This window comes from Festucalex cinctus, chromosome 1 (assembly GCF_051991245.1).
Source record: "Festucalex cinctus isolate MCC-2025b chromosome 1, RoL_Fcin_1.0, whole genome shotgun sequence".
Classification (NCBI taxonomy): domain Eukaryota; kingdom Metazoa; phylum Chordata; class Actinopteri; order Syngnathiformes; family Syngnathidae; genus Festucalex; species Festucalex cinctus.
The window spans coordinates 42,340,388-42,355,639 of record NC_135411.1 but is presented as its reverse complement, the minus strand read 5'-3'; the positions used below and the strand labels follow the sequence as shown (position 1 = coordinate 42,355,639).

Genomic DNA, 15,252 nt, shown 5'->3' with positions numbered 1-15,252 from the left:
TCCTCAGTTTGCACTTCAAATCTTTCCCACTTTGCCGGCATTCCAACACACTTTTACATGAGTCTGAATAGTTGCACTCTTGTTAGTAGTCACGCGAAGATTGAGAGAGATCCAAAAGGTTTCTTCAGCAGAATGTGAACCCGACCATTTGGACGAATGCCCATTTGCTGCCATGGTAACATGGATCAAGGTATTTTCCATTCACAGATTACACACTCCTCACAAGGCTCTCGCCAGACTGAAAGTGAGTTTTACATGTCGATTCTTGTGTTTCGGAGATGCAAGATAAGGATAAGTCCAAGTGTGAGAAGAGTGTGCATGTTTTGCCAAAAGAAGTTTTATGGGAAGGTTCCATCAGCAGGCAGGCATGTGGGAGGGATCAGTCAGTGAAACAGAGGGGCGGAACCCTGATCAGACCCCACAGTCCCCCCAAGTTCACATCCCATACTCTGGAAGACGTTGCAGCTTAAACACAAGGGGGAACCTCGCTCCTCTTTCCAAGTTCAACATCATCACGGCTTGAAGGAGGAAGAAATTTACGTGTTGTAACATGGCCTCATTGAGAAACGTTTTTTATCTTGGAGTCTACATGTCTGCTTGGATTATCATTGTTGCAGGTAAAAGCGCACACTATTGAAAATTTCACGTTGTTGAACTGCTGAGACCATTTGGGCATTTTTACCAACAAACTCTGACTCTCATGTGGTTCCAATTCACATTCCTTTCTATAATCTGTATAGCACAAGTGAGCAAAACGCAGATTTGTGTTGATGAGATCATACAGTAAATGGTCACTCTTTGAAAAGATAAAGAAACAACTTTAGTTGGATACCTATGTTGAACTTGTCTTGCTTGTATTTTACTGTTTGTTGGTGACTAAGTAGCTCTTGTTTCCTTAGAAATATGTACAACCTTATGAATGTACAGTGTTTGCCAAGTGTCAATAAGGTCACTGAAGCAGGTGTGTGCTTCCCCTAAAATGTTGTGAGATGATGAAAACTATACTGTTCATAATATGAACCCTCATGGTACAGGGCGACAGTGTGTGATGCGTGCCTCCCTTGGGGTACCCCACTTAAAAAACAAAACAAAAAACAAAACAGCTGGAGGACCTGAAGCACCCTTTAACACTTTACAACTATTTCCTCCAAACTCTCCGCAAAAACATAAATATAGAAAATATGACTTTACTGGAATACATTCACACGTAGCTCCATGTATATTTTCAAAAGCTGGTTTCCCCAAACAATTACAGACATATTCAGCATTTGGGACTCATCAGACCTCAAACAGAAGCCAGAACTGAGAACGGGACTTTCTACGGTTCAAAACAAAAATCAAGAACGTGATTGAAAACAGGTGGACAAAGTGCTTCACCTAGGGAGTTTTTTTTTTTGTTTGCTTCATGTGTACCCTTTCTCATTGCGTTCAGTGATGATAGCCCAATAAGGACAATGGTAGTCAAGACAATAATTGAATAACTACAAATCAAATAGGTAGCCATACCCATAACCAAAGATTGGGATTTGTTCAAAATGATAACTTGTGTAAATGACAAATGACTTATTGTTACATTTACTATGCAAAATTGGTTGTAGAAATGGTATAAATAGTAATTATATAATAATAATAATAATAATAATAATAATAATAATAATAATAATAATAATATAATTCCGTATTCTGTAAAAAATCCCAAAATTCCATGCAACTGTATCTTTAGAAACTTTGTTCTTAAACTGTTAGACATTTGTTATTAGTAGTAGTGAACCTCAATCCATCCTTGCGTGCTCCTTTTATACCCAATCAATTTATGGCACTCACCTTTTTTACCTTTTTCCAATTAGCGAATTCACTTGCGGAATGTTCCAAACAGTTTTTTTTTTTTTTTTTTAATATATATTATTATTAGTATTTTCATCAACTTTACCAGTCTTTTGTCCACCCTGTCCCACCTTTTTTTTTTTTTTGAATGTATTGCAGACATCCAATCCCAAATAAGAGAATATTAAAAAAAAGAAGAAAAAAGAAAAGAAAACTGAAGTTCATCAGTTTGAACGTAAAATATATTTCCTTTGTATTGTATTCAGTATAATGTAGATTGAAAAGTGTTACCAAATGATCATATTGCAGTTACATCATTATAAAGATTTTGAGCATGGTGTGCGCATATAGCACCTTGCTTCATCCTGTTGGCTGCCAAAATTATCACTAATGTTGACCTTTAGCTTTAAACTAGCTTTTCCATACATGACGACAATAGTTTATCTCCTGGAAATAAATAAATAAATGAATGTATTTTCTTTATTAATTTCTTTATGAGGGAAAGGTTGTAGAATCCAGCAATTTCCTGGAGAAAATAATGAATGTGGCAATTTAGAACACAAACAAATCAAAAACAGCTGAGGTTTTCATCTGCTAATTAGAAGATGTTTGAGTTGTAAATGGTCAAATAAAAATACGATTCTAAATATATTTCTACATTGAGTAGCTCCAACATTTTACTCTGAAAATCATAATGGAATGTTTATCGCGTTGAGTGAATCACCCTGTAGATAAAAGCAGAGAATGTGCTGTGTGATTTGTTGCCATGTAAGAGATTTACCTTTGGTTCACATCCGCTTTTCTCTCTTCCCAAAGCATGACTTCAATTCCAGTCCGTTTACGGGAATGAGTGAGTAGAATGAAGCAGTGGATGTTCCAAGAAAGTTAGAAGGTTGGATGTTTTCGTGATGAGATTCAAGTGAATTACGACACTGATATGTCTAAATATTTTAAAACAGTTGAGAAACAGAGGTGACTAATATCATATGGGATTAGTAGGTCCATCCTACAAACATCAGAAAACACAAGAGTGCATTTTAAGGAACTGAGTGACAACAAAGAAGTGTGTCTCTCTCTATTTATGTCCCACAATTACATGGCGATAGTCAAATTGTATCGTGACAATGCAGTTGACCAGCCACCCACATGAAACTCATTTGGATATCGTTGCGTGGGGGTTGTTGAGTTGCGACACAAAAATGGTTGGAAATTGACGTTTTTGTTTCTCATTAGTGTGTCATCGTGCATGAATGCTAACTGATTATGACTTCATTTCATCTCTTGTCACTGACAGCAGTTAGGAATTATTTCCATCGAGTCACCCTATTTCCTCTGAGTTGACATCATCTGTAAACATTCACAACCCAAAAGTCTGATGTTACCAAACAGGATTCTTTTCATCTCACTCTGCCTGCATGATGAGAAAATAAGCCATGAGATCCACAACCTGCCTATAATTTACTGCCACTAATTGTGAACCACTGTCACAGGTCACTTTTTTTTTTTTTAAAGGTACACTCAGTATTATACAGTGGCATCTAGTGGTGAAATAAAAAGTCATTCATTTAAAAAACAAACAAATGTTTGTGTTAGTAGTAAGTAAAAAGATATGTTGTATCGCATAAACATACTTTTTTTAAATATAACGGTAAGTATATAAATCACTAATTATTTTACATGACCGCGCCTCACCTGCTAGTGTCCGCCATGTTTCGCCGCCATCTTTCTGCTACGGGTGCACAGACAGACACACAGACAAATTTCAGCACTCCATTTCTTAACGCGTTTTTGGAACGCCTTTGCAGACGCACTTCCGGTTTGTATGGCGACCGCATGTCCACGAAGAAGAAGAGTTTCCGGTCCCCGAAGAGAGCATTATCAAGCATCACACTTACTTTGGGAATTTATTTTATTTCAGCGCGACAAAACAAGAGTTTATATTGTAGCCGCATTTGCCAGATGGAGAGAAATGAGGAACAGACTAGGTTTGGGACGTGCCGGTGCCTTCGACTGCTTTCTACTTGACCGGTAAGTAAGAGTACATTTGTGTTTACGTTTTGAGAGCGAGAGAAAAAGTATACATCGTACTAATTAATACGATGTTCGTACCTTTGTTTTACGATCACTGTAGCTGTTGATTAGCAACTCCGCACCACTCGAACGATTTCGTTATGTAGCTACTTGCTTTGAAAAAAGAAAAAAAGATTCCCGCTGGCACGTTATATTTAGAGTAAATGCGCAAGTTATTGTGTAATGTAATGTAACTGTGATTTCGGAGGTATATTTGCCCTTAACTTCAATGGAGAATCTAAAGCATACTGTATTAGTGGAGGAGTTGAAAATTATTTTCGTTGTGGTTGGTGAAAATAGTGTTCTCGAAATTAATTTTCGGCAGGGAATAACTTTCTGGACTTAAATGCTGGCTGTACCGTAAGCACTGCTAGAGTATGAACTCTCTCACTCAAGTGTGTACTGGTCCATTGTGTAATTGGGTGCACAAGAATTTACAGGCTGCTACGTTTTCCACGGAAATTCGACAAGCAAGCAGCCTTTGCATATTCTATGCAGTATGCAGTCAAGTTACTTTTATCTAGCTAATACAATGTTTTGGGCCCAAAAACTAAAGATCTTACCTCTATTTTGGGGGCTTTGTTGGAAAGTTGGTGACATATAGTAGTATCATCAATTATTCTATTTTATTTTATAATTGTGTTTTTGTTTGTGTCACACTAGATCAACAGCCAAACTTGAGGGCTTCCAGAACCATATTCTGATGTATACAAGCATTCATGCACCGTTTAAATACATCACCGACCTGCAAGGAAAAAAAATATCAAGGGGAGAGTCAGCAGCCAAATTGGAATGCCCCGAATGAGGACACTTGAATGGAGGACCCCAGAAGGCTTCGGTGTTGTACCACCAGTATCTCCACCTACCATATCTGAGCTGCAACAAACTGAAGTCAGCCGACGTCTTGGTATGTCATTTACATATGGACGGCATTGCACACTACATGAACTTTTTGTGTGAAGCAATACGGAATGGTCACATGTACAAGCACCACTTGTTTTACACAGGACCTGCTGACCAGGTGTCTGAAGCCATGGAGTGACTCCTCCCTCACTTTCCTCAGCAAGCCTTTGAAGAATATGATATCATCGTTGGTGGGAACATGCCCTCACTCCATAACATGTACTTGTGCAGTCAAGGAGCATGTCAAACTTAATAAAACCAGCAAACATTGAAGTGACTTCATTTTTACTGCAGTCTGTTCACACAATCAATGGACAAGCCTTCCTTAATTTTGCCCCAATAACATCATAGAGTAGGCGAAAAGTAGTGTTACAGATCATACTATGTGTTCGGGAGAGTTTGAGGAATGTTGCAATGTTAATGGGGGACAATGTCAGCACACAAAAAAAAAACAAAAAAAAAACATCATGGTATTGTGTTAATCAGATATTTTAGCTGTGTACAACACATACCTGCTCTGTAACACTACTTTTGGCCCAAACCTGTATGTCTATTTTCCATATTTTGAAATGCACAGCGTATTGGTAAATTTCTGGAACAACTGCAATTCATGTAGCTCATTATATTCTAACAGCATTTTTTTTTTTTTTTTTAGTTAATATGTTCATTTCATGTAGACTTTTATTTTACTTTATTTTATTCATTCATTTTCATGTACTGTACCTTACATTCATTGGCCAATGAAGAATTCCTTGTCATTGCAAGCATTTATAATAATTCTCCAGGCTTTTGATGTTTTACATTTCTGGTCATGTAAAATAGTGTTAGGTTAGGTGTCGAATGAACACTGCATGTTGACGCCAAAGGAAATAGTATTTTTTAGTTATTCAAAATGTACAAATTAACACACAACAACAATATACAAGTTATACAAACTACAACAAGTGTCAGACATGGACTAATTATATGCCAGGTAAAAAACCTTTGTATTGTCCTCAAGGATCTGGGAAAGTGTCACTTATTTGCTACAAGTCCACCAAGGTGCTGCAGTCTGGGATCCAGGTACAGGAAATCATGGTGGTGCTGATGTGTCAGCAATGTGTCAAAAAGTATTTCTTGGTGTCAGTCTATCAGCTGGACTTGGATATCTTCATGTTCCTCCATGGTCATTTCCTGTACGAGTCTCTGCAAGAAGGTAACAATTGTATGTCAGATGAGGTACCAAACAATGAACTGAAAGTCACTGAGCCAATGAAGTACATTATTACATGAGCAAGACTATTTGTGGAAGCCATGTAAATTCCTGCACATCGAAGTACAAGGAAGCTGTTGTATCTTCAATCAAAACTAATTAAGTTGCTTAGTGATATTTATTAGGTAAAATTGTTCAACATGGTGACAAATCGATATCTGAGTAAAGGGTTTCAAATGTTTTTGTAAGCAGCACTTTTCTGAGTGGTTAGTAGCAACAAGACACGGGGGGAATTACGAGTCTGAGTTGCAGATGTGTAGTTCAGTTAACGCCATTATTTTTGCACGATATACTAAACATATCAGCAAACGATGTAATCTAAATACCACATATTCCAAGCAAAGGTATGTTTTGAGCCATTCACATGCATGCTCGAATGGAATTATTTTTCCATGATGACATAATTGTACGTTACGAGACACCGTGTTCTCTTCCGCGTTCTCTTCCTCGTCGTCTCCCTCGCCCCCTTTGAGATGGTCCACATGTCTATAAAACATAACATAACTGTGTGTTCTCTGTTGCATGGTTTAGTTGCACTAACAAATATGAACATAGATAGCCATTATCATTAGCTGACGTACAGTATTTCCTAACAATGCCGACAAAAATATTAATTCTGAAATTAAATGACTAAATCACAATTATTAGGGATCTGTACAGTATGTCTAACAAATGCAATTCACTTACGTCATCACTCGAGGGAATACCAGAAGTTGTTTGCGTTCTGTTCCGGTGAAATTGGTGGTAGGCTGTTGAAGTAGGGTCTCTCTGGGACGCCGTAGTTCGTGTGCTTAAAATCATTGCATTATCTTGTTTGACCGATAGATGGCGGTCGTGAGCTACACACTGCGGCTTTAAGCTCTGGGCTTTTGTTTCTGTAGTAACTGTGATACAAGATACCATAACTTCCTTTTGGAGCTTTCATAACCAATGGTAGCCTGCTCTGGTTTCCTTCAGATTCCAAAAACACATAGCCTAGTCTACATATTGTTTTTCCCTCTTGTGACCAAACCTAACCCGCAAGAATAAGTTCCAAGTACAAAATGGCTGGGTTCATAATACTGAACACTTGTAGAATCGCAGAAATAGAACTGCAGATGCCCACGTATAGCATTGCGTAATTCTTTGTCATCAAAACTGGATCGATCCCCCCCCAAATTCCTTGCAACATTGCATCATAGCAACTGTATATGACAGTATGCTCGACTTTGGATGATCAGTGAATAAATCATGAATGGTGATCATATTTCTGAATGTGTTTTTACACAGATTGCACCGTGTCACTGTAAAACTGAATTAACTACAGCTATGTTGATTTTTACTTTTCGTTTTTTTTCTTTCTTTTTTTTTTTTTTTTTTTTTTTAAATTACTCAGAAATTTAGCAGCAGATATTGAGCATGCTGTCTATAGCATTCCACTGAAATTTAAGCAAAGTGTAATGATTTCCCTAATCATGTCTAAGTGGGCTTATGAATCAGATCTGGAATATTTGGGAATTTTTATTTATTTATTTATTCAGTGAGAAATATATAAAACAGACTACTGAAAACAGGCCTCCCATGCAAGTATGATAGTTTTTTATTTTTTGTATTTATTTTTATTTTTTTAGCGAATGCTAATTTGCAACATCCATTCCTAGGTGTACTTTTATAAAGCCAGCATCCAACTGATGGCGCAAACGTTTGTGAGTGTTTGGGAAGGTAGTGCATGTAGATTTCTCATCAGTTTTGATTTTGTTCAAGGTGGCAAAGATGTTTCCCAACTATTTCAATGGTCGTCGACAGTTTTTACCATGATCAGAAGAAAACGCATAAAAACTGTTTGTGAACATCTGGCGAATGTTTGGCAAATATTTGCGACCATGGACAAACCCTGACAAGAAATAAACATTTGCTGCCTTCAATTAAAATTATTATGAACACACTGGGAGTCCATCTTTTGTCAGGTTCAGGTCATTTCAGTGACCATTGTGTGTGTGTTTTAAATAACTTTCTTTAAAGGGAAAGTGAGTATATTGCCTAATACTGTGTTTGTCCTGTCCTAGATGAACATGTGCCCAAAGCAGATAATGTACATTGGGTATCTCTGGATTTTAAAACTCTTCTCATGTGGACGGCACCGCCATCAAACTACACGTTCACTGTCATGTACTCTTGGTGAGTCAGCACATGCACAGGTGCACCGTGCATCTCTGGAGTTGATTACTTTACCATATTTTTATGTTATTGCATAATAAAGGCCATCGCAAGGGTTAGGGCTATAGTATGTGTTTGTCCATCCACCCCTCTTCCCCTTATGCATGGTCAAGTCACTTGTCATAAGTTCAAGCTGAACCAGGAGTTTATGAGTTGTAGAAAATGGAAGAATGGATGATGCCAGCACCAACATTTGTGTATGACATAAAACACTTATTAGAAAATATTGACTGCTTTCAACATAACAGAGAAGGAGAAGTCATTTTCAAGTATGAATCCTACCTTTCCAGCGTTTCTTTTTATTGCCCTGAAATGTAGAATATTGATGACATGAGTTCCATGTCAGTGTCATTTTTAATAGCCATGTGTAACAATATATGTTCAAATGAAAGGGGGGGTTGTGAGTGTGGATGGTTGTTCGTCTGTGTGTGCCCTGCGATTGGCTGGCAACCAGTTCAGGGTGTACCCTGCCTGCTGCCGGAAGTCGGCTGGGATAGGCTCCAGCACCCCCGCGACCCATGTGAGGAGTAAGCGGTTAAGAAAATTGATGGATGGATGAAAGGGGGGGGAAATGCTTAAGACAGTAAATTGAAATGGTGTCATATGAATATCAGGGATGACGTTAACTGGAGGGAAAGTGTCAACTGCATCAGGATAGCAGAGACCGAGTGTGATCTGTCCAATGAATTTGAACAACCGCAGAGGTATGTATCTTAAACATGACGCTATGTTTTTATAACATCATTCAACATCTATTTTAATTTGTTTTATTTATTTGAAGGTTTTATGACTCACTAATGCCATGACAACGCAAATAATATTGTATGGGTTTTTATTTGTCTGATCACCCTGGTGGGCCTGTTGAAAAGATGAATGTTGCTGCTGTGCATTATGGGAAATTTGCAAGTAGTCTAGGGCTCTGGCAGTACAACAAGGGATGATTCATAACAAGCCTGGGCCAGCCTAAACAATAAGCTTTATTAAGCTTTTATGTTTTTTATGTTGGAAAATTGGGAGAGATGCCTGATTCAGGCCCTCTATCACGATATTTTGCATACTTTCTTCAGCTTATAATAAAAATGAATATATGCAAGAATTCCTCCACATAAAAAGTTCACTAAAACAAATGAAGAACATAACAGCAGAGTCACCCATGGGCCAGTGGAAATCACAGTGCAAAATGGTGGAATTTCTTTTTGTGTACGATGAATTCCTGCTTTTCTACTCAACAGGACATTTAGTGCTGACATCCGAACAGAAACTTTCGATAGCACGGACTATGAGGTGGACGACTTACTGCCTCATACTTATTCACCACCCTTCAACCCATATGGACAGAGTAAGTATTACACACGAACATACGTGCACTTGCAGAGGTGTCAAATCCAGGTCCACCAAGTAAAATCCTGCCAGTTTGGCTTTAGCCACAGCTGCTTGTATTGCCCGGGAGTTCATTTACCTGCCAGCTGAGTAGAAGCAACCATGTGGCTAAAACCAAACTGAGGCAATGTTTTTGAACATGTTCAAAGCTTCCTTTGCGACAAGAAAGACCATAAAAACTGTAGGCAAATGTTTAGCCAACCTTGAGCAAACCCTGACTCCAAAACATTTGCTAGCGTCACAAATGTTTGTCCCTCAGTGTGATATGGGCTGAAATGAAATACCCAATCTCCGTTTGGGTTTAGCCACGAATGCTTCTACTAATACAAACAAATCCATAAACATTCACTTTCACACCTATCAGTAATTTATTGTCCCCAATTAACCTATAGCATGTTTTGAGATGTTGAATGAAAATGGAGTACTGTACCTTGAGAAAATCTACTCAAGGGAAGAACAGGTGGACTCAATGCAGGGGGGCTGAGCTGAGATTCAAACCTAGAACCTCTCAAACCCAGTCCTCCAAAATTAAACACAAATACATTTAACAAAACATTCTACAATTGTGCACAGAGCAGGTTGCCAGACAATGGTTAGCTACTGTAGCTAGTGGCTAATAGCTGCACCTACCCACCATGTTCAACAACTTACCCCAAATTTAGGATTTATTTATAATAACGTAACCAAATTGCAGGTAAAAAAATGAAAACTTGAAGTTTCAGTCTTTGTTGAAAATACAGGTTAAATGTTTACTTAAGTATTAAGCAAGGCACTATATGAGTTGGGGACTGAATAATACACAAGTGAAAGTTCTATGTTTCCTGGATGGCATTCAGCAGGAAAAATAATTCAATAATGATTAAATTAATAAAATCACACAAATATATTAGTGGTTAGTGTACCTAAATGATGTCATTATATACAACGTGCATTATAATGTATGTTAAGCATGCATGTTAAATTATAGAAAATCTGTCTCTCGCTCTTTCTCGCTCTCTCTCGTACAATTTACTCGTTTTTGGCACTTCTAAAATTAAACACAGTAACTGAGTAACTAAATTATTAATTTAATTCAAAATGTATTTCAGAATTTGCTGTAAACACATTGCACAGAAGAAAACAAGTAGCACATTGAAGTATACCTAAAGTTTTTAATTAACTGTGAATACTTGAAAAAAAAAATAGTAAAAATAATTTATGAATCCAAGGTAATATCTCCAAGGACAAAAAGTCTGTTTTTACAGTGCAGGATTTGGTTTCCAATCTGTGATCTGATGAACCGTGCAAGGAGACCCAACTCTTGATATCAGGCTTTATTATCAATTTTATAGCAGTAACTACAGGAATAAAAATACACTTTTTTTTTTCCTTTTTTTTTTTTCTTTTTTTTTTACCAGCTAGCTCCTCCCCTAATCATAATGTTGGTACACCTCACTGTAGGGGCTTATTTGCAACAGACAGCTATTTATCGTTATACGTCTCCCTTGCTCAGGTGAGATCAGTGCTCCCGATTTCACTGTGGAGGTTGTGGAAGAAGGCAAAGTGAGTGTGACCATCAAAGATCCGCTAACCAGTTTTCATAAATACGGAAAGCAACTCACCATCAGAGACATCCTCAAGAATGACCTCCAGTACAAGATCAGCTATTATAAGTCTGGAAATACTGGAAAGGTAATAGCATTAAACATGTATGACTTTGAATGGAAATGAAAGAAAATGTTGAATTGAAATCATCTGTTTATGGGTCAAAATTGTATTTATTGAATGAATACTAGGGTACATATCTTGATAGTATATATACTTAATATGATAAAAATTTTGCATCATAGCGTGACATCAAGTTTAACACCAATCGAGGAGAAGTGTCAGGGTTGGATGCTGGTGAGAGTTACTGCTTCATGGTGGCAGCTGTCATCCCTTCAAGAGACACACAGTACCAACAAGGAGCTTGGAGCATCCAGCAGTGTACTCCGGGACAGAAGAACGTCTTCCAAGGTACATCACCTGCTTGTGTATTCTTTGCAAGTCCGTCTCTCTGCCTAACTGCAACCTTCATTTTCCCTCTAGAGCTGAGTCTCGGAGCGTTGGTTGGTGGACTTTTTATCCTGGTGATCGTCCTCATTGTCATCATCACAGTGACAGTTCTATGCTGCAGACGAAGAAACAGAACCTCCCAAACGTATCAGTCATCTACAGTTGTTTAATCTATGAGAATATATGTGTGTGCATATATGGCCCTTATTGTCTGTCGGTTTTCAATTGGGGTCAAGAAGAAAATTCCAAAACTGTTAACGTCACTCCCGTTATTGTCACCAGGGGGAGCTGGTCTTCCTCTTTGTGTTTGTGTTCACGACAGGGCCAACATTTTACACTCCTCTGCAGTACTATTACTATATGATACATTACCTGCGAGACATTTGTCAATTGTGGCAACAAAATATTTAGACCAGGCAATACCAGGCCTTTCAAAATGTCTTTAATTCAATTCAAATTAAATTCAAAACATCCATAGTATAGGAGAGTGCTCCGTAGTCTTTTGCCCATCCTGGGGGGAATATCTACCTTACGTTTCTAGAAGGTGTGCTTGATTACTCACCTGTACAGGAACAACTACTTTGTAGCCACAATTGAATTCCCCTTCACCCTTCCCCAAGCCACCTTGTCAGGGTCCATGTAAACATTTTAGATTGATTGAGTAGAAGTAGGAAATTGTGCTTGTATATGTTCACAAGTCACATATGAAATATTTAAGATTCACCAATATGCACTAACCAAGCTGAAGATCTCTGTAACATTCTTCTTAATCTTAACATTCTTTTAAGCATTTTATTTATACTGTCTGTAATTCTTGATAATTCCTCAAACTGCTTTCACATCAGTAAGCATCAATATGAGGGCTATAGGGCCACCTGGTGTTCTCTTTGTGAAATCACAGTTACATTCACAAACTTCTTATGTCACGTTGATGCGACTGGTCTGTGATTGAATTTTCATGAATGGATAAAGCTAACTTTTGTTGATCAAAAGTATGCCAATACAAAACAACATTGAACTGAAGGTTTGCCCTCTCTTTTTTTTAAATGTAAGGTTTGGATGCAGTGGACATACTGAATCCAACTTCTGCGTTCTAATACCGGAAGTCACAAGACTCATAAAGAGTTGTGGAGGGAATAAAAAAAAAATGCACTCGTGTAGTGGAGTGTTGTCCCTTTGCCACTCGACTTGTACCTGCAGTAAGCAAGTACTGATCACATCCAGCTAAACCTTTCTTGTGAATGAAGGAGGAGGCCTAGTAATGATGGTATGAGTTGAAATGACAACTCAGGAGCTCACAACTTTCCTGCCAATGTCAACTGTATGCTGTACTTTATCAGAAGATTTGGAAAATATATTTGGAAGACTACTCTCACACATGCTCACATCTAAAGACAAGCTATAGTTTTTGAAAAGACTGAATCTTGCAGGGCCACTATTTAAGACTACGAGCCTCTTAGGAAAGTCAAATCTCCTAATCTTTATTACACCTTTCCGTACCTTTGTTGGATAATGTCATCAGGTCAAAGAGAAATGAAATTGTGCTTCCTTATGAACACAGGAGTGTTATGTATCATTACTGATTTGTTTATGTTTCATTTTATTTGAAACTAAGAAAACACTAATTGCTTTGAAAAAAATTCGGTCTTGACAGTACGTGAAACGGACTGCAGGAAAGTTCCTCTTAGCACATGCTACAAAAAGAATTGAACTATGTGGGGAAGGTTATGGAAGCCCAAAGGTGTCAAAATTCAATAAATAAAAAGGTCTTTTTGAAATAAATATTCTTTTGATAAATAAGAGACAATTATGTAATAGGGCCATGACATTTTTAAAATGAGGTGTTAGTATTATTATGAAAAGTGTGATGACATTCTTTAATATGTAACAAATGTTTTATTTTGATTAAATACTTCATAATGATTATTTTAACAACGTCATACTTTAAAAAAAATAATGACATTTAATTTATTTTCAAGGTTTTATAAGATAAGAAAACGTTGTTTTACAAATTCAGTTTTTATTTCATAATGTCCTTTTCCACAATGGTCTTCTTTTACATAATGGCGTTTTACAGCCGAATGATTTGGCCTGTCAATCAAATGACATGAGGCGGAGCCAGTTACGTGATTGGCTGAGTCCCTTATACAGACATGAGCAGCAAAACTTGCAGTATCGATTCACGCCTGGAGAGTTTCGCGCCTGATGAGGAGCCGCGGCGGTCACAGGCTTGCTAAAGCATGGATGCGGGAGATAAGTCACTTTCAGAAGTACTCCAAAAAGTAGCAAATCGTTTAGAATCGGATCATAACGTAAAGGCCTTGTTAAACTTCTGCGTCAGGCTACGGGGTAGGCGTCACGGCGATCTTGGCTCAAACAGGTGGTCCCACCCACTGACTTTGATTGACAGATCAAGTCATTCGGCTGTAAAACGCCATTATGTAAAAGAAGACCATTGTGGAAAAGGACATTATGAAATAAAACCTGACTTTGTAAAACAACGTTTTCTTATCTTATAAAACCTTGAAAATAAAAAAATGTCATTATTTTTTAAAAAGTATGATGTTGTTAAAATAATAATTATGAAATATTTAATCAAAATAAAATATTTGTTACTATTAAAGAATAGCATAACACTTTTCATAATAATACTAACACCTCATTTTAAAATTTAATGGCCATATTACATAATTGTCTGTTATTTATCAAAATGATAGTTATATCAAGAAGGCCTTTTTTTTTTTTAATTGAATTTTGACACTTTTGGGCTTCCATAGAAGGTAAGTTTGTCAAACACCAATCGTTGCAAGATTCAAACCACTTTTAATGTTTGAGAACATGAAAGACTAAAAAACAAAACCAAACAAAATATGGAATCAGAATCTTTGGACAGATGAAACAAAGGCCTGCATGGCTGCTAATAATATGGGCTTCTGAAAATAAATCTTTTAGTCACTCTTACATCAAAAGCCCCCAAGATGCCGATCCTGTACTGTGATGATGCAAGAAGGCAGGTTGCCACAACAAGCACACAAATTTTCAACACCTGATGTTGGCTTCACTAATGTTGTATTCTTTGATGTCTCAAGCACAGACCGATGCATTTACATTGCAACACATACAACATCACAAGAAATCATGGACACACCGTGGCATCATACATATCTTCAATGGTTTTGATTTCGAAAAACACGTCACTCAACCTTGACTTTCAGTGTAAGTATATGTATAACAGAAAACACATCCTGCAATAATGAAAAGCTGCAAATCTGCACTGTATGCTTCTGGAGTTGATGTCTGCTCAATTGACACCTTTTCATAATGTGTTAAATCATGACACGTTTTTAATTTATACCAGATACTGTCACAAAAATAAGTGTTATGTTGGATGAAGCAATAGCAGAATATGTTCCTAGATAGGAAGTAACTCGACAGCAAATATCAAGCATGAGCAAGGACGGTATCACCTCTAGGCCTAAACACATCATCACTGATCCGTGAAAGATTTCTGACTCATTTTATGACAAGTGTTGACTGTTAGTATGGCATGCATTTTTGACTTGAGATTACATGAGGTCAAAGTCACAGATTTG

General features: G+C 37.4%; 1 protein-coding gene and 1 long non-coding RNA gene across 2 annotated transcripts; both read left to right on the top strand.

Moving 5' to 3' along the window:
* The first annotated feature begins 243 nt into the window (after positions 1 to 243).
* On the top strand, positions 244 to 12,682 carry LOC144029072 (tissue factor-like). Its single transcript, XM_077535698.1, has 7 exons — positions 244 to 617; positions 8,095 to 8,206; positions 8,860 to 8,949; positions 9,478 to 9,584; positions 11,118 to 11,296; positions 11,455 to 11,620; positions 11,693 to 12,682. The coding sequence occupies exons 1-7, from the start codon at positions 551 to 553 to the stop codon at positions 11,827 to 11,829; spliced, it is 858 nt and encodes a 285-aa protein (XP_077391824.1). The 5' UTR covers positions 244 to 550; the 3' UTR covers positions 11,830 to 12,682.
* On the top strand, positions 3,617 to 5,231 carry LOC144028966 (uncharacterized). The gene is made up of 3 exons (XR_013286728.1): positions 3,617 to 3,852; positions 4,558 to 4,801; positions 4,902 to 5,231. It is a non-coding gene; the product is annotated as an uncharacterized LOC144028966 (long non-coding RNA).
* Positions 12,683 to 15,252: the final 2,570 nt, after the last annotated feature.